The sequence below is a fragment of the Talaromyces amestolkiae genome, assembly GCF_001896365.1.
Source record: "Talaromyces amestolkiae strain CIB chromosome Unknown scaffold15.1, whole genome shotgun sequence".
NCBI lineage: Eukaryota > Fungi > Ascomycota > Eurotiomycetes > Eurotiales > Trichocomaceae > Talaromyces > Talaromyces amestolkiae.
The window spans coordinates 202,713-223,354 of NW_024468051.1; the positions used below are offsets into that span (position 1 = coordinate 202,713).

General features: G+C 46.0%; 2 protein-coding genes across 2 annotated transcripts, besides 1 other annotated feature; both read right to left on the reverse strand.

Moving 5' to 3' along the window:
• Positions 1-6,447: 6,447 nt before the first annotated feature.
• On the reverse strand, positions 6,448-7,205 carry BHQ10_007318 (uncharacterized protein; the record flags this gene model as incomplete). Its single annotated transcript, XM_040880001.1, has 3 exons — positions 6,448-6,663; positions 6,725-6,790; positions 6,867-7,205. The coding sequence occupies 3 exons, from the start codon at positions 7,203-7,205 to the stop codon at positions 6,448-6,450; spliced, it is 621 nt and encodes a 206-aa protein (XP_040735822.1).
• A 5,303-nt stretch (positions 7,206-12,508) lies between these two features.
• BHQ10_007319 (uncharacterized protein) lies at positions 12,509-13,484 on the reverse strand (the record flags this gene model as incomplete). Its single annotated transcript, XM_040880002.1, has 2 exons — positions 12,509-13,282; positions 13,338-13,484. 2 exons carry the CDS (start codon positions 13,482-13,484, stop codon positions 12,509-12,511), a joined length of 921 nt encoding a protein of 306 aa, XP_040735823.1.
• A 661-nt stretch (positions 13,485-14,145) lies between these two features.
• Positions 14,146-14,148: a sequence feature (Short protein (BHQ10_007320, RAO71308.1) was converted to a misc_feature.).
• The last annotated feature ends 6,494 nt before the right edge of the window (positions 14,149-20,642 follow it).

Consider the following 20,642-nt stretch of genomic DNA (forward strand, 5'->3'; position numbering starts at 1 on the left):
TTATAAACCAATCTTTCTTCATGGAACTCTTCTTTTGGCTTTCTGGTCTCTTATCGGGGAATCGCCTATCTAACAGCCCCACGAAGGAGTCGAGATGGTCCTTCCTGCGCTCTAAATGGTATCATCTGGGACTGCCAGCAGCTATCTATACTGGTATGATCCACCCACTGTCCGTGCTTCTTACGTCCAATCTAGGATCGAATGTTGTGGCGAGCACCGTCAATACATCATTTTAAAAATTTGATTATTGGAGGCAGCTTCGTAGTATACGCGGTCCAGTGTGGTACCTCGCAACACTTCTCAGTTTTGATACGCTCGCTACATTGTGTATACCTTACACGAAATCCAAAGTCGTTCAATATTCTCAGAACTTGACTTCTAGTCGACTTGCTGTTCCCCTGCTGTGGTTGTCATCGACTGCTTCTACTTTTGTCTTTCGACTGTTCTGGCCAGTTGGCACCTCGCTTCCTCTGATCGCAGTTCAACCAGCTTTCCTTCCCCAGTATATTCTTTCATATACACTTGGATTATTATCCTCATTTTCTGAAATACCGCAACTTCTCACCCCATGGAACAAGAACAAATTGCTCAAAGATCATGCAATATCCTCCCCAGAGTCCTCCTCGGAGTCAGACATTCAAAAACAAATTCCTGAGCATGGCACTGATCAATCAGTTCAATTCCTGCTCTTTCTTTTGGTTTATCATTTTTTACCTTTCCTATGATCTTTTCTCACAAACTCTTCTCCGACTCTTACACGACTTCCTCGATTCATCACGACCCATTAGGTCTCATCGGCGGAGGCTTCACCCTTCCTGCCTTCCTCTACACTGTTTGGAACGAGATATCCTTCTCCTTAATCGGGCCCAGTCTCTTGAAATACTTTTCTCTTTGTTACAATCACCGAGTCAGGAGTACTTCTATTTTCTACCCACAGTACTCGTATGCAGCATTCCTGGTTCATACACCGATTACTGTTGTTATGGGCTTAGGTGCTGACAGGTTCCTCGCACTTGTCGCTAGAGATAGAGCTTTTGAAAGCAGATACGGAAGAATGGCTATGTCTGTTATAATGACTGCTATTGTGGGAACTGGTAATGTATTAGGGTCGTTTGCGTTGGGCAAATTTTTGATAGACTACGTGCCTGGCGTGAGACAGATCGTATGAGTTTGATGTCTCTATCTTGGAAGACATACGAGAAAGTAGACTGCATGATGGAGTCAAATTTACTGTATACGCATGAAAGCTTTGCTATGGAGGCTTCCGGCCTGGCCTATTCGAGTCCGCTCTTCCACTTGGCGTACATAGCCCAACAGAAGATCAGGACTCGCCTTGAAACCTACCTGGAGAGTCCAGGGAATGTTCTTGATCGGCCGAAAGGTGACAGTCATCAAGCCCCAAACGTCTAGTTAGGTAGTAAGTGGCGTCGCTGCTCTTTCGCGAAAGAAAACACCCCACGCCACCCATGGACCATCTCGCACAATACTCCGTACCTATTTTTGGCAAAATAACAAACTGATGAGGCAACAAACGACGAAGATCCGGACAGAATTGGAATACTCCCCTGGATCGACGTCAGAACTCTATCTTCATGTTTTAATAGATAGTAAAACTTCCGTGCGTCAAAAAAGCTGGCTTAGTTCCAACAAATCCGTCCGTAGACCACGGGATCATTGCGACGTAATATTAGAGAAGGTCATGTCGTAGCAATAACCGGAAGAAGGTTTACCAAGTTATGGAGTCTGTCTAAACGGAAAGTTTATGTCTGAATGACAAATAATTCTAGAATCTCTTTTTGGGCCTTTAGGGCTTTTCTACTTTAATTCAGATAAGAAGAAATGCAAGCACTAGGATGTAGTGCAATGATTGGTGCAGACTACGACATACATGGTACCTTACAAACAAAGTAATAGCGTAATGTAAAGGGTTAGTGAAGACGCGACTTGGGTGGGTTATTTACAGGGCTCGGGTAAGTTGATACTAGCTTCATACAAGAGTTTTATATACCCCATAATTGGACGCCTGAAGCTAGTTAAATTACTAAGTTAGCGGTAATATTCAGAAATCTAAAACCCTAATTAGCTTTAAAGGCCAAAACTAGTCAAATTGGAACACGAGTTAATACTGGATCAATGATGCTCCATAGCCCAATTTAGATCTACATATCCTATTGGTCAGCTAGCTATACGTCATCTATTCAGCTCTCTCCTGATTCGGCTCTGATTCGATAAGTCGTCTAATTCACCTGTTGTGTCTATGATTTGAGAAATCTCCTTATGGGGTCAATGGAGCATGGACTTATGGAGACTGTCACAGGTTCTGCTCCAGGATCGTCACTAAGGCTCATTATCTTCCGAATTGCCAAATTCAGACAGGGTAGGACTAAGATAGCAGAGAATCAAAGCTTGTTACATGGGTCCTTTTGCTTAATACGGCGGTACGTAGTTTGTCTAAACTAGCTATGCTTTTGCTTGGCATATTATAAACGGCAAATGCGGAAGTTGGTACATGATCTAGTGTGTTTGAACCATATCCACCATTACTAAAAAGACGGCGAAGCTAACATGCTTCCTCTGGCTTTATCGATTAGCCTTTTGTGGCTGACCAGCTTAAAAACAATGCAAGATATGTGCATGTGGAGGATCGGAGGGTCGGACTTTAATCATTCTCCTCTTACCCAGACAGCTAGGGCACAGAAGACTAGAAGCGTGAGGAATCTTGGTATGGGATGACATATACCCGAGCAGCCTGAAGAAGTTTAATATGGAAAACTCATCTACTTGATTATACCAGTGTTTGCGTGCTATTTTTGGAGTAAAGATTCATGATAGAGAGAACCATTTTGGCAGGAGACCAGAGTGGAATGAAGACTTGTGTCAGTTCCGAAACCTGGGCAGGAATCATGCATTCGTCACGGCTTACAGAAAACCACAATTAGGGGTATCAATTAGCGAGAAAATATCGAATATTCTGCGACTACCACCTCAAAATCTTGGCGCAATTTTGAAAATAGTGCGTACTATACTATGTATGCATGCCTTGAAGTTTATTTGAGATTTGGAATTCAGCTTCAGTCTACGTATCATCACACATACCCCATAAGTTTTGCAGTTGATGCCAGTTAGACAACTATGTCCTGCCGAGAGAACCTTATACGTAGTTACAAGAGCTTAAGGCCCTAGAGGACCCACCGATCCTTGGACCAGAGGCTTGAAGTGCCAAACCGTGAACGAGATCGTCGCGTTGCTCAAAATTACTACGTGGTAGGGTTGTATAACCGGACTTTGAACGGACTGTTTCAGTTGTGATTCGTGTAAACCTAATGTTTCAATTCGATAACGTATCTCGGTAGGAAGCTGAAGATCAAGTTCCGAGCATAGTTGGATATGTACCTAGGAACAGACTCTAGTTATTCTACATAAAGAGTTAGTTTGAGGTCTAGGATAGATCGCTGCACGGAGTTCTCCGAATGGCGTGGATAGTTTATTTGACATTTGAAATGTAAAATATATGGTTCACTAACAGTTGATTAGACTAGTCGTAACATGCAGATTGCGTACCTAGGACCAATGACACTGTTGGCCCTTTGTAGTAAATCATAAAACTGGGTCGAAAAGTTACGATGTATTATATTTGTATGAACTCGGTTACAGAGCTGAAATAGTTAATTACCATACGAACTGATGCCTTGATACACCGGTATTATACACCAAAATATCTAGATGGACTAATCAGGTATCTAATTCGGAGACAAACTTTATACCGAGGTACTCCGCATGTCGATTTTGACGGCAATCTACGGTATCTTACTTGTTCTGCAGTTCTTACTGAGACTCGCCATAATCTAAGATATTCGTCATATTAGTTTTGAAATATTGATTACTGGGACGGAGATGTTTGCGGTTCATCAGAGATTACGTATGGGTACATGTCTCAGAGACGCTAGAACGCTAGGCTTTGAAGTCACTGAAGCTTCTCATACTAAATGATAGAACGCCGATGAGATTCCAAGAGTCTATCACTATCATGGCGTGAGGGGGCGGGACAAAAATTTCAAGTCGATCATCAAGGGGGGCTATATGTATGTCCCTGGATAGAAACTAAAAATAGCAGTAGAACTTGAGGTGTGAGCACGTGGCCCGACGAATCGTATGGATCAATACAATAATCACATGTTCTACGGATTATTACACGGTTTTAGGTAGCACGTCTTGCGGCATCATGATCCCGCACTACCCGTCGCCGCACTTGCCGTAGCCGCAATAGCTTATGAATCAGCCTCAAGGATGAGAGTGTGCAGAGGCGGTGCCAAGATTGTTGGCTACTATATCACAGGGCGGCAGTGTCAACGCTGCAGATGCCGACTGAACGGAAATTCGGGATGGCGTGGCTCCACAACTCTTGAAATGTACAAAATACAAACTTGATAGACTGACCAATCACATTGAGCTATTCGGTATACGTATGTCTGCGTCCGATGCTGGGATCATTCAAATTGCGTCGACAGCGTGCTCTTTTGTTGGAAACTAGTGACTCAGAACGAGGCTGGCGATAGCTTGTTTTTTGGCTCTTAAACTTCTTTTTCAAGCATATCAAGGCGGTTCCAGCCGATTGGTATGATGGGGCTTGCAGCAGTCCAACATGATCCCGGGGAAACCCAACAGAACGCCCGCTTGAGATTCGAGATGCTTAACCGAAGCTGATTATTAAAGCCTAGTAGATGGAACTGTGTAACCTGTAATCTATTGAGTTATCTCCGAGTTCTTGAATTTCAGAACCTTCGGATTACAATACCGTCGGATTTTATCCTGCTGTAACCGGTACAGTGGCTTTGCCCCGAGATTACGCCTGCTCAGGACCTGATAGGACATGGGATATTGTCTGCAAGGTATCAGCGGCTGGTCATCAATCAGCCATAAGGATAGTCCAAAAGGCGGCGTTCGGCTTGTATACTGAAATGTATTCGCAAGGATATGGTAACATCAAGATTTCGGGATGCATTAGTGGTATGTTACAGATAGGTGTACTCTGATCTAGGCAAGTACATTATCATCTCTGGATACTGCCTCACTACACGACATGATTCGAAACCTGGCTCTACCTGTAAGAGTCTGGATGTTAGATGACTAGTATGTTGGTTTCTTCAGACCCTGGAAACTAAATCATTACGCCTATGCGACCTATTGTTAATAGTCACAACAATCCTAGTTATAAAGCATATCGCTTAGTTGAATATTGTTACTAGTCGGGCCGAGCCTAAATTGTTTGTCAAAGCACAGCTGGAGCTAACGGATGTCTGGTCATCAAGCCCTAGATAGTAGAAATTGGTGCATGAAATCAAAGTTCGTCTTGATACTACGTACTGTCAACATAAACATTGTCACATGATTAAGCCAGCATGTAGAGCGGGTTGTACTGCAGACTGGACAAGGGACAGTCGCTTGATACGTATGTGGTTGCAGGGTACGCGGAAAGATCTCTAGAATTCTAGAAGTGTTCTAGAGAGATTCTTACCGGGGTCAGCGTTGCAGTCATGCAAAGAGCACATGGCAAACCCTAGCTTACTCTTCATGGAATATGTCATCAAAATTTGAAGGCATTTCAATTTACGCGAGAATTGTTCCGTACTCATTTCTAACTAAGTTCAGTCTTGCCTATTTTCCGCGTTTCTGGGCTTCTATGATATTGTTGCTTCCTCTAGTTTGATTTCTACATACTCTGCATAGAGCACCCGAAACGAGAGTCCCAGAATGGTTAGTAATGGACGCCTGATCGGCGACCATGATTCAGCTGTCTGACAGAGTACTGTAGGAGCACTAAGGGCCACGGTGTTCAAGCTGACGTCTCGCCTACTCTAAATGGTAATTCCGGTGAATTACTCGTCTCGTACGTCACGAAGCTAGTCTCGTATGGCCGTCTGTAATTTATGTGAAAACTACAGTACGTACTCGCATTTTCAACCTTATTTGAAATTGCTGGCGGAACGCTAACAGCTGTCATTGGCCAATGGTATCGCGGTCCACGTATTACGTCGGTATGGAAACTACGGATACTCGCTAAACCTATATCGTTACGCAGGTATACATCCACATTTTGGGTACCAACAGTCGAATAATCGTACGTTTTGATGAACGGAACTTAGAATCAACCTTGGCAAGAAGAAAGAGCGTGAGAAGTGAAAAAGGTATCAAAATATTTACATCTGAGAAGAAGGATATATATCAAAAAGCCAACACAATGCGTGTCCCAATGCATGCCATAACCGTAAGACAAGAGACCGGGCCGTAATTCCGTAAACAACAAAGAAACCAAGCTCGAAAAGGCTAACCCTTGCGCTGGCGGCTAGCTCCACCAATGACGCGCGCTGTCCCAGCCTCCTTGATCACACTTTTCCAAATCATGGGTCACTATACGGAATGCGCCGTATGCTCCGTAATTGATTGTCGTCAATCTCCTTGGTCCTCTTCATCGTCTAGCCGTCTTTTCCGTTTCTTGTTCGTACAACTTGTGGTTCCGGGCCTGCGTAGTCCCGTATGCTCAAGCTCCGGAGATGTTGTAACAACTGTCGCGAGTTCATTATCCGAAGCGTCCTCGTGTGAGCGCTTCAATTGCGATTGTATTTGTTCTCCGGTGTACTCTTGGCTTGCCCCTAGGTCTTGCAACTATGCTCTTTCTAATTAGTGTCATCATTCGTGTCAATTAGGCGATTCGAAAATGGCTCACCTTGGTTGCAATTATTCGGTACTTTTCCGTCCGCCAATATTTATGCGCCTCTTGAAGTAGTGGAATCTAAGGACAGATTGTTAGCTAATTTATGAATCCTGAAAAGTATTTGAGACTCGATAAGAAGGTGACACATACTCACATCTGCGTCTTGCCACGCCGCTGCACTCTTTCTCCTCCGCAACATGCGCATCTGGAGCCGTGCCTCGCTAGTATTCTTGCCGTACCGTTCGCGAAACATTTCCGCCACGATCTTCCACGATAAATTCTGTGCGCGAAGGTTCTCAACAAAGGCGTCTTCCTCCTCGGCCTGGGGGTCGCGACGGCCTCTACCGCCCGGGCGAGTCTTCTGTGGTTCTGCTTGGTTCGGGTCGATTACTTGGCCTCCGCGGCGCTCGTGTTCAAGTCGTTGTAGACCGTCGGGGTGTGGAAGTATTCTCACCGGCGAATTGCGCTGCGATGCTTCTGTGTTGGATGTCATTTGCCGCCTTGGTCGCTTAGAACTTGGCTGATCTAAAGCGTACGAAGCATGTGCCGAGCCGTAATCATAAAAATTCATTGTTTGATGATTTTGTTGCTGCTGCTGGTGGGAATGCTGGTAGCCATAACTTGGAGATGAAGTTGGAGCGGGGATGTAATCGTGGTATGAACTCGTGATGCCAAGTCCCTGCGAAACTACTGTATCGTCGATGTAGGGATACTCTTGAGAATGATGACTCAGTCCAGGACTCGGACGAGGTTGTATATATGGGCTTTCAGCTACGCTGACGGGTGTCAGCACGGTCGATCCATGCTGTGAACCTTGGTATTGATGAGAGACTCCAAGGTAAGGGGACTGTGAAAAACTCTTCTGTCAGTAAACCAACACGCGACGTTGAGAGGATATTCAGACGACCAAGGCGGTTAAACATACGGAGTGAAGTGTAGACCAGCGAGGGTCCGTCGGGTCCATATAATCCCCGGCGCGGGACAAGTGTCCTGGAGCTTCCGGAGGGCCAGACATAACTTCGAATGTATCAGAATATGCTGGTGATAGAAGCATGACGTTGCCCGTAGACTCGACCAGTCAAGATATTTGGCAGTCAATACTGAAAAGGGAATGAAATGTGCTTCTGAGATAGACGAGGGGCAGAAAAGTAAATAGAGATAGAGACAGGCAATTCTTTATGTATAAATATATTGAGCCCAGTGGGGGGTCAAAGGTGATTGGCCGGCTTTTACGCAAGCCCTGGAGCTTGATGTGATCACTTCTGGAGGCGATGTCAGTACAACATGGACCTGCAGAATCAAATGATTACCCAAATAGAGCAGCATATAGAGAATACTGACAATCAGCAAGAACAGTGAGTGACTCTTGCTGTTGTGTTGATGTTTGATCCAGTCACTCGGGTAATCTAATGGACGGCAAATTATGAAATAACACGAGCGCATATATATCCTTCTCGAAGTCGAAAATTTTCCAAGAATGCGTTGAGTACTGAATAGCAGCTGGAAGCGCGTCGAACCCTATACATGCAAGGCAGTCCGTTTTTGCAAGGTTGATGTCCTCGGTCTGGATATGACTGGCTCAGAGGCCTCAATAATTTCCGCAAGCGTGGGAACCAGTACCGTCGTGGAGGTACTGTGCCACCAAATACTGCCCCAAAAGAGATCTGGACAGCAGCAAGTATCCGTCTATTTGCCGTCTGTAAGTGCTATCTATCCAGTAACCTAATGTATGTAGGTATGCTTTTAGGTTCCAGGTGCAATGTTCAACAATCCTACTAGTAGCTTCCCAAGGACAGGGATAACCTAAACGTTTATAGCCTGCAAATAAGCGCTTCATGACTTTTTAGACTACGGAAAACACCTACAAGTCGACTCATCGACAAGCGTAAACGCTGCGCTACTCTGACCAGGGTGCCTGTGCTGGAAGATCCACAGTTTACAAGCCTGCAACCCTGTTTAGTTCGATGAGGCCTAGCCCCCAATATAGTGCACTGTACGGACTACGGATATATGGGGTTTGAAGGTCCGGTTTAAATTAAACGGTGTGCTGGAAAGTCTGGGTATCTATGGAGCACGTATTTAATCATCAGTTGGCGCGGCGTGGCGTTGATGGGGTTTAAATTAGTTCACATTAGCCTTGGCCAAGCTCAGCAGCATGGTACGTATGAATCATGAACTAAAACCGTTTGATTGCATGCATCACTGTACCATACGTAAAGAATCTCCAGCCCTGGATGCACATAGATCATGAGATCATGAAACTCGACACAGAGCTGAAAACTCAGCGTCAAAGATCAATGAATGACTGACATGTGTTGGCACTCTGTCGCTTTTTCAGGTTCTGGAGTTACTAGTGGTCTCCGCATAGTGGGTAGTATTATCTGTCATTTCCGTAAAGCCAGGTACTAGGTCTGTGGAGCGTCGTGTAATGAACCCTAATTACCTTCTGACTGGCGTAAAAAAGGACCAATCATCGCGTTAGGAAGTAGATCGATCCTTCTAAGCCTCTGACATAGCGGTACCGTAGTATGAAGATTGCCTGGAGCATGCTTGAGAATGCATAATAGACGTTCAAATCGATGATCCTTGCAGGCACCGCGTGATGAATATAGTCGATGTCGAAACACGGTTTCGTGTTCTGTTTTATGGGTTTCGTTACGTATCGGTTCTGACGTAACGTAAGAACAGCAGTGATACTTCGTAATCCGTATAACCGACCCAAAGAGGAAAACAACGATACTGAAACCGAATGCGATCCGGAACACGCGCACATGCTTCTGAACTGTCTAGAGAAGCACGTCTCGTCTATTTTAAGCAATACCTAGCTCTACTTAGTGTAGAGTTTAATCAAATGAAACTCATACCAAAATTGAAAATCTAAACTAAAGATACCTAGTCTAGAAATAATTGCGGTTCCCAGGTGCTCAGATGGGGTTTGCGCCAGTGCACTAGCCGAGCTATCTTCGTGCAGTCACACGTTTTCCATAACGATTTAGCAAATTAGCGAATGATGGCAATAGACGGACTCCGCGGAACGTCAGCCCGGGACTAGTTTCGTAGATTGAGCCTATTTAAGGCATTTTTGGTAGCTCGTTGACCCGGGGTGGGCTACGCGACTTCTGGTGCCATCCTAGGTTGACTTTCGTGCTAAATTATGTTACCCAAACGATACGATTATTACACGCAAGCGTTGGACCCTGTAATTACGGTATCATTTACGTAGCCGAATATCCGTACGGTGCTTGTCGTTTGCACACGGGTCAAGGCGCGATATCCACTGGGGCCATTTCTGGATAGAGTTAACTATAGATAGGGTGAGTGATGGAAGTGATTTGTTGGAGAAATACATCGTGTGGTACGGGAGGAATACAAACATAGCCGAGACGGTGTATGTATTGCTTTCGGGTCCGTCCAGAAAATTCGGGTCCGAGTTAGGATTTCAGATCCGAAAGCCGATTCGATATTAGATATTTGGACTTTATAAAAAGCAGAAACCAAAGCCGATCAACAACGCATTTACTTAAAATTGACTTCAACACTGCGCCAAGATGCAAGCCTCGCAAGGGCAACCAACACGATGACAGCATGTGTAACGATACATTCAGCAAGGGGAGTGAATTAGCCCTAAACTTCCCTCGTTCTAGAAACTACAAATCCCTGAAGACTCAACAGACAGGCATGTATTCCACGAATCTTGCCTGAAATCCTGTTCCATCTTCATGATTGCTTGAAAATCGCATCACAGTGATCACACCCTACTTAGACCCAACGCAATCAAATTAAACTTCTGCAGAAAGACCAACATTCACTGCAGGAATTGCTTGATGTCCTGCCCTCATCCCCATGAAAACCACACCTTATCTTAGACCCAACAACAACTAAATTGACCTTCGGCACCGCCGTCCATGAATTAGGTACGGAGTACTCCGCCATGCTTTGCCACATGGATACATGCATCCAACATATAGGACTCCAGATATAGAACAAATTACGGAAACTCACACTGAGCTACAGTCTGCAACTAACGACTCAAGTAGTTTATATATATTATACTTTTAGCCACTCCCAACAACCAACTTGCCGCCAGACCGTCGACTGGTCAAGATCATACATACTACGTATTATGTAACCCTCCTTCAAGGGCTAGACTAAGCAGACGTACACGGCACGGATCAACCACGTGCACAGCGTAAGCCCGTCAGTACCTACCTTTTCAAATAACCTTCTTTTGTTTTTCGGAGGTGTTGGTTCTGCAGGTCGTATACCAACGTATGCCGGTCATACTCGCTGGTAATTGGTCGTTGAATCCTGAATAGCTAAGAACATAATGTGGCGGTAACGAGCATGACGGGATTGGCGCTCGTAGTGCTTCATGCATGGGTATTGAGTCATGACCATTTCCGTGCATGAAGTCAAGGTAGAGTAACATAGCCACGTTTGTTTTGAGTATGGCGGAGTATTTCGCATTCAAGAAAACCAACAGAGAGAGCTACATGTTGGAAGAGTTGCATATGGGTGGGGAACGGAGTGTACAGTATTTGCTTCTTAGGGCTAAGTCGACCCAAAACGGAAAACAGTCAGAAGCATACCGAATCTAGCATATCCTCAACCTCGACGGATGATGACACTTAGAGTACATATGTCTTTTCAGATACATTTGGATAATCTGTGCCGCAAATTGGATTACGTCTCAGTCACAAGCAAGCAACTGATAATTGTACCCATGCAAATTGCATGTGGCAGAGAAGCGTAGATCAGGCTTAGTCTTTAAACGCATTTATCACTCATCAAAACATACATGATTCGAATCATAAACATCAACGATACGCATTGTGTTTTGTCATTTGTCATGGACAGAAACTCGGTGTTTGTGTGCGCATAGAAACGAGATGTGTGTGATCAACCACTTACTATTTTTACTAGAACACTTCTGCTCTAGTCGATTCAAACACAAAACGTTATCAAATGCATTATTGAAACAGGCACTTTCCCGTCCAGACTGCACCTGCATTGACAACAAAAATTCATGCCCCTGACTAATTGCCTAATATCAAGGAGGATTCGCCTATCTGACAATGGCACAATCGGCAGCCTCGCACATACTTTCCACTTGAAAAAAAAAGAACCAGTTAACGAGTTCTGCTTAATCAAGTTTCATACCCAAAACGCACGCCCTCTCAGAGCTATGGCATATTTCCTCCGATCAAATGTCGTATACTCTTTAAATCAATCCATTTGACAGTCAAGACACAAACTCGGTGCAATAGAATGTTGTGGTCCGGTTGGTTGTCCGTATTTCAAAATATGAAGAATAGTGATCCAGCTTGAAGGCATTTAGACATGATCATGAATGCCGAACTGTAAGGCGCACCATATTTGGCCCATGTATGGGCCCTGTACTGGAAGCGATGTTTACTTTTCAAGCCATTGTAATCTTATAACAACCTGTCATGCGTTTGCGTAGTTTTCTGACCAGTTGAAACCCAGTCACCTCGACTGGATGCATGATATTATTTTAGCTTGGTGTACTTAGGTGGGTTGATAGATTGTCGCATTTTCAAGGTTATCTTGCGTGGTATGATATATAAGAGATTGTTGCGAATGCTGCATGATCGATTGATATTCACCAAATCAAGCTCGTCTAATCCCAGAGATCAACTACATGTAGCCTTTTTTTCAAATGGCTCCAACTAGAAATAACATGATATCAATATCCAAACGCCTGTATCCGTAACTCGTATAGCTCAATTCGGCCTCCCATACAATAACAACAAGGAAAGAAAATATCAAAACACTCTATTGATGCGATGGCCTCACTTCTCTTTCCACAGTCAACAAGGCAGAAACGGAACACCGGTCTGCTGAGCTTCGGCGGATGGGTTCAGGCTTGGTTTCGTTGACAGCTCGAAAACCTTGACTAATAGCCGGCAATGTATTCGATGTGAAGTCGTGTTGCTGTGGCTCTGGTGATGCTGCTGGACTGCCGTTGGGCGTGGGAGGTAGATGTCCGCGAGCTTGGCCGTGAGAGAAGCTGCTCAGGATCGCTTTCTCCGCCCACTTGGGATTGATTTCACGGCTATCGCGAGAAAACTCGGCAGCAATCTTTGACCAAAACGAGGTCGAGTATGCTTCATAGATGGCATGTAGGCGAGACATGTCAATGTAGCTCTGGTGGTCCTCCTTGCGGTAGCTATCGTAGCTGCGGTTCACCGATGGCTCTAAGGTAGTCGGCGTGCTGTGCCTGTCTGGCTTGGGGAGAATGGGAACCGGCGCACGATGGGTTTGTGGTGAAGCGTCATCCGATGAAGCTCTCTGTGAGGGTTCTGGGCTAGAGCGAGGAGACAAGACTGGAGATAATCGAGTATGATGAGTATTATCAGACCGCTCACCGCCAGCAGAGATTGAGTTGAATGATGCAATCGACGAGACAGATTCACTGCGTCGGCGGCCGTTGTTTCCGTATGACATTTGGTGATAATGCAAACGACATGCCAACTCTGTTTTCTTCAAGTGCGCGGCAATATGCTTATACGGCATCTTGTGCATTCGAGTTCGGACTAGATAAGCTTCCTAATTGTAATGTATTAGTGTCACTCTGTTGAAATTTTCTCTGCCGCTATCATACCTCTTCTTCAGTCCATGCTCTGCCTCCGCCTGTCGAGGACACCCGACGATGATGCTTGTGCACCCGATATTCTGGTTGTTCCATAGTTGAGACTGTCAACTTGCTGACTTCAACTTCAGAGCTGCTGGGATAAGCGACTGGCGACATGGTGATATGGAACTGTGTCGAGTAATTTCGAGTCTGGTGATTAAGGCAATGGGATCGCTAAGACCTCCTAGTAATAAAACGATAGAAAGATAAGTTAATGCACTAAATTTGCCCAGCCAGTGGGTTGTGTTGAGAAGTGAATGAGGAAACAACGGTGGACCAGCCTACTGAATAATGAATAGAAAACAATGCTCTGAAATGTTCCAAGCGAGTGCTTTTATGTCTTTCTTGAGCTCGCTGTATTGGTGGCGAGTCTGCCCGACAGATCAATTGACCCCGTGTTCCTGAAGGCTGACACACTATAGCCTCTGGCACCAGTAATATGACAGCTCCGTTCCCGTCTTTTCGGTATATGGAATATGGATGAGAAACGTTGGAATCTCTGAATCGGTTTAGTGTTTGATCTTTCTCTCCGTTTCTGGCAATATGACATATGGTCTGAGACAGTGTGGCCTAAGAGCCGTGTATGAAGTAAACAGGAGGCTTAAAAGCCAAGTTTGGGATTCTATTCCAAGTTACTCCTTTGGGAGGCCCAAGAACAAGAAGTGTCTCCTGTCTAAGACTCTTAGGGCTAGAGGTCATATAGCTCGAACAGGTAGTCTGTTCTCCTTGTTCCAAGACAGCTGGGGCTGCAGACCGGTTTGATTCGATTGCGCCCACCATGATCAACAGACTGGGTCACTATGTAGTCAATTGTCAGCGGGCGACAGGCAATTACGAGAAGCACGGTCTCGCGAAAACCCACCTGTTTGCTGTCACTCAGCGCAGTGCCTCATAGTGAGTCGCTCGCGGGGTGTCGAGACATAGCGCTGACAGCTTCCTCGGCCGACAAGGTTTCAATGTGAGTTTCCTGCGACTTGCCATGTTTCCAAGATGCTGCGACTAATGTAAGGGACCGTGCAGGTACTGGAGTTAGTGACGATAGTGAGTTATTGATAAGGCTCAATGCGGCGAGATGAAGAGGATGCGCCATCGAGAAAGCAAAAGCCAGAGTGAGGGGAGAAGCTAAAGAAGAGGTTAGCGCTGAGGGTGAAACTGCGGCTAGGCTGATTCTGCTGTGCCTCCGAGGAAGGTGCGACGGAGGCGTCCCCGGGCTCCTTCCTGTGATTTCCGTCACTCTCGAATTGCCCAATCAGCGGCCGCCATCGCCGCAGCTTCCGTATAGGGTCTAGCGCGATCGCTGTGAAACCTTTTCTCAATCCATGACTTCTTCTGGCTTTTCTCTGTGTTTCTGGGTGAGACACTTCAGTCCTTATTACTGTCTGCGTACGGTCTGCTCTCACTACATGGTGGTGTAATCGATCGATTCAAATCGTCGCTGAGTAGCTTCTCAACCGGGCATTCGGCAGGGACGAGAGTTCCTCCAAAAGAACAATTGCTTTGTCCTCGAGCCTGAGCAATTGAAGTTGAAGTTTCAATGTCGCCGGTTTACCTTCAACAGCACAGTTTTGTCTTTGACACCAGACCAAGCACAAGGCTTGTACGCCAGCTCTCGCTTCGTTCGTATTGGTGGCCTAGCCAAATACTTCACATGATGGACGACTCGATCATCCATCTCTAGGGAAGCGCAATGAGTGACAGCACTGTTTACGTTCTGTGACCCGTGCTTTCTCGAAGATCACCACCACTAAAGTGTTTCACCTGATGACACTCTATGTAGAAGGTCCCCACATTCTGCTCAGATGTATGCACGTTTGTAGACAGTGTGTGTCACGTAAGCGCCCACGACCTGGATCACATTAGCACGATTACTGATAAGATAGCGATGTTCTGACCATGCATGCATTGACCTCAAACATACATTGTCGGGACTTCTATCGATGAGTTTTGGTCGGAGATTTCTTGGCATGATGGTTGATGAATCGCTTGAAACCAGATCAACCCTCAGGGTTAATGATCAATCATATTGATCTAACGTATTGTGTTCCAGGGTTCTACCTAATACAAATAAGGCTTGTGAAAGTGACCGATTAGAGACTATGCTCGAGCCTCTTGGTGGGGGTTAGCCAATACGATGCTACCAATGACCGCAGCACATCATCGCGGAGACCCTATCTCCAACTACGTATCCTCACCTCGGTTTGCCCATTTCCCGCGCAATACGAGATAAGCTACAAAGTGGTTAAAAAATGACGAGGAAATTGATTTCCCTGTTCAAGTGTCCTGTCAGAGTGTATAGAGCTGACGGGGTCTTCCTCGCACTGTGACTCGCATGCAGAGACTATGCAGACAAACGCCATTTTGTGCATTGCCGACTAACTCAAATGGCTTCCGAAGGCCTGGAAGTGCACGGAATCAGCCTGATTTGCTGATGAATGAATACATACGGACAATGGCGTGAATAAATCGGTATCTTGCCAAACGCACTCAAGTATATGCTCTTCGATCTCTCACGCTGGCCAATGGCAGGACTGCCCATAGCTAGCGCAGCCCTAACTTGGCCTAAATTTTCACTAAAGGCAAGTCCCGGCCCACCATAGGCCCGCCCCCGGGGAACCCCAGAGAATGAGGTCACAGCCTAAACAAAGTAAACGACCGACCAGTCTGGACTCCTACCCTAACTGTCTACTACGTAGTAAACATCCACGACCCTACACGCGACTCGGCCTGTTCATCACATCTACACCTGTCACTTGATTTCTTCTGATCAGACCATCTCGACTTTATCTCTACTTATTTCATTCACCACTTCGCTCCCTCGTCGTCGCCATGCTCGCTGCGTGACCACTGACCAGCCAGAATATAGCTACATCGCCTACCTACCCCTCTTCTTGTTCAACCCCTCCCTACACCTGCCTTGTCACCTCTGCGTATACTTCATCCTGTTTACTCAGATCTGACCATTGTGTTTACATGAGTTGTGTACTGATTGTCTCGTTGTGTTGATATTCGCAGTCGTTGCCCAGTGTACATTGCTTACATCCAAGTCGGATTACTCCTCCTGTTGACAAACACTCTTCAACCGTCCGTGTCTCTTGTCACACTCTCTTCGGTCCGGTCGGTCGGGGAACTTGCTCTCAGTGACTTTCTCAGGGTTTCCTTTCGCAGTGAAAGAGCCAGTCAAAGGCCAAAGTCAGCCTTACAACCCTCTCCGCTCGCCACCTGTGTAACCCCCTGAAGGCCAGCATCACTTCTGCTCCGTTTCTTCTCGAGTCTCAAAACAAGGCTCCTGCGAGTGAACATCCTGTTTGTATCTTCTTCCTCCGAATTCTATTTTACTTTTTGTGTTATGTATCAGATGAATTTCCAGATCTCCGATCATCTCCAGACACCAGCCCTATTTTCCATGATGTCGTGAGTGCAATTTTTTATTTAAACTTATTCCTTTGATCGCGCCTTTCATTTTTAATTTACTCTTGTTATTTACTTTTGTTGTTATTTCGTGTACGCTTAAGTTCTATGTACATCACATGATGTACTCCGTTGGTATTTCCCGATAGAGTATCATCTCAGGTCTCTCTCACTTTCTCCTCATGCTGTAGTCTTCTTGTACGCTCACCAAACACCGAAACCCAACATACAAGACAAATTTCTCTAAGGTTTACTTACGAACCAATCTAATTTTAATTTTGGTTTATCTTAGATCCTCTCCGGTGTCGAAACGTGTCAAAGGCTCGGCGGCGCTGAATCGATCATCAGGTCAACAACAACAGCAACAGCAGGCTGCTTTATCTGCGTCTGTCCTAGCACCCGCTTATCCTATCACTGCTTCTACTGCGCAAACTCCTCCTCAGCCTCTTCATCATCAGCTCCAACCTCAGCCTCAGCAACAGCAGCAGGTGAATCCCAGGAAAAGACGCTCACCTCCCTCAGCGACGACAGCAGCAACAGGTATATCAGCAATCCCTGGCTCAGGAGTCGTTGTACCAGCCATGTCTGATATTTCTGGAGGAATGGTGGAGACTACACCCAAGAAAAAGGGCAGGACCAATACGCCATGGACTGCGGAGGAGGAACAGCGGCTCAAACAGATGCGCGATTTGGGCAAGAGCTGGAGTGAGATTGCGAAGGTAAGATGCGACATATCGTGGGAAAGTGTCAGAATCTCATTTTTCGATAGACCTTTCCAGCACGAACTGAAGGCAGCGTCAAAAAGCATTGGTACAAGGTATGTCCAAACCATCGTCGCGCAATTCCCATTCTCAACTGACAGCCCTCCTAGGACATGCACTACGCTGAGTTCGGTGAAGATGAAGTAGTCGCCCCCAAAATTTCTTTCATTTCTTATCGCTAACGACACCTGACACCTAGAGCATAGCGCTGCGCGAAGCCATCAAAGAGTATGAGGCAAATAAGTGGAAGTTCATAGGCCAGAAAATTGGGAAACCAGCGAAGGTCAGTCATCTTTCTGTGCTCTGAGCTATAACAATGCGCCAAGTCAATACTCATCGTGGTAAATCATACAGGCATGCGAGCAATACGCCAAAGAGCATTTCAAAAATCTTTGAGAAGTTCAACTTCGTTCGCGCAATGGCGTCGGTCACCGAACGAGGACAACTAGCATGCCACGCGAACGCTACCAGTGACAAAATTATGCGAAAACGAGATATGTAGGAAATTACGGACAACAATCACGGGCTCATGGTCATGAAAAACATGCAGTTCCAATGAGCAAAAGAGCTCGAAGGTGGCAAAGGGGGGATATCAGCTGATCTTTTAGGCGTTTTGAGGATGCGACGAGTACAGCGATTCGCATCCGGGATCACGGCGTTTCTGTTTGAGGGTACTCCAAATGGAACTGGGAATGGGATTGGGATGCCTGATAGTACTAGCGATAGTGAGCGATTGCAATGATGCAAAATCAAATACAGCATGTTTTCTTCTCGTATAGCTCGTAGTCGATAGAGAGAAAAGGAACTAATCGGGAAGGAAGGATAAGCTTTCCGCGGGGCTCTTATCGGGCTCTTTCCCTCCAACAGGACGAAGAAATTTCTCCCTCTCTCTCTGCTTCCTTTCCTCGCAACATCGCAGAAATTCTAAACCGCCAAAGGAAATCAAGTGTCTGGACATTTGCAAAGGTACGCTCAATCTCACCATTCCTCCAACCGCCCAATCCAATCAACCCTGTGAAGGCTCGGACCAGTCGTCATTTTTCGCACCTCGCTGACTCATTTCGCCTCTCCCCGCGGCCTGTAGATTAAAGCTCCATCCGCTCTCAGTACATCTCACCTCTTCCATTTCTATCCGACTTCCTTTCATTGCCTCTGCTCAAGAGGACATCGAAAAGAAAATACGCAAATATGAGATTGAGCAGATACTCGGGTTCATCGCGAGATCAAGGTATCAAGGTAAAACTTGCATGCATGAAGACCGGTGTTCGGCAAGGGTGTGCCGGATAGCACAGAACAGTCGGGGAACGGCAACAATTCAATTGTCTTTTACGACTAGTTTTGGCTGCTGATTGCACACCCTTCCGTTCTGAGAGTATACGGTTGAACTTGATCTGGTTAATTCCAGCGAAAGAACTTGTGCACGCTTATATTTCTTTTCTTTTCCCTCCTTCCTATGATTCTGTCGTGAGATATCGATGCTTCGGCGCTGCTATCTCATGCGCAAACGAATCAATTGCATATACGGCGAACACCGTCAGTATTGTGATCACTAACACCGTGTCTTCGCTACAGAATGGAACGCCAACACCCGGAAATCAGCCTAGCTGATCCGATCGAAGAGGCTCGATCAATCGAAAAAAATCACGACACAAGAGCAAGGGAAACCATCACCGATGATGGTAATGCTCAACATTGGCATTCTCACGTCAGTCGGCGTCTCGCCGGCTACATGAAACGATTCGAGCAGCAGCTCCTTGAGTACAACATTGAAGCTCGCGGAATCCAGCGTGTTGAGGAGCAGGAGCGCCATGCTCTCACCTGGGTCACTTATCTCCAGGTATTCCTGCTATGGGTTTCCATCAACCTTGCAGCGAACAACATTACTCTTGGTATGCTCGGTCCGTCTGTCTATGGACTCAGCTTTCTGGACTCGTCTCTGTGCTCTGTCTTTGGTGCCATCGTCGGCTCTCTCGCTGCTGCTTGGTCTGCTACCTGGGGCCCGATATCTGGAAACCGCACTTTGGTAAGAAACTATGCCTTAGCCACCACAAACCGAGTAATACTTACAATGGTAAACAGGTCTTTGGTCGTTATGCAATGGGATGGTGGCCCAGCAAGATTATTGTTTTGCTGAACATCGTCCAAATGATCGGATACGGTTTAATTGACTGCGTGGTCGGTGGCCAAATCCTATCTGCAGTTTCCCCGGATTACCACATGTCGGTAGCAGTTGGTACGTACCTTCGCTTCTTCTCTGGTCCATGTATTCATGCTTACAATTTGCAAGGCATTGTTGTCGTTGCCGTCATCACTTGGTTTATTGCCACATTTGGAATCAAATTCTTCCACTACTACGAACGGTATGTCTACATCCTCAATTAGCTCAGGAACAAACTAACGACAGTCTTAGCTACGCATTCCTCCCCCAAGTCGTCGTAGTTTGCATTCTTTACGGCGTCTCGGCAAAAAAATACGATACCGTATCCCCTTCTATCGGAGACAGCTTGACAATCGTCGGTAACAGGCTCAGCTTCTTCTCCATCTGTCTCAGTGCTGCCATCACATATGCCCCTCTTGCCGCAGATTTCTTCGTGTATTACCCACCCGACACTCCCAAGGTAGTCAGCTTTGGTTTGACTTTCCTCGGTCTAACTTTGTCCTTTACCATGGCTTTCATCGTCGGCATTGGTCTGGCCAGTGGCATTGCTAGCGATACAGGATATGCCGACGCCTACAATGTCGGTGCTGGAGCCCTAATTGTCGAAGCTTTCACCCCTCTTGGTGGCTTTGGCAAGTTTTGCTCGGTCTTGGTAGCTTTGGGACTAATTTCCAACACCATCCCACCCACATATTCCTCCGGTATCGATTTCCAGATCCTCGGTCATTACGCTGAAATGGTGCCCCGAATCATCTGGAACACAATTGCAGTAGTGATCTACACTGTTTGCGCTCTCGCTGGTCAAGCTCATCTATCAGAGATATTTACCAATTTCTTGGCTCTAATGGGCTACTGGGTCGCTATCTGGTTTGCCATCCTTCTTGAGGAAAGATACATCTTCCGTCGTCAGACCGGATATAACTGGGCAGCATGGGATGACCCAAGCAA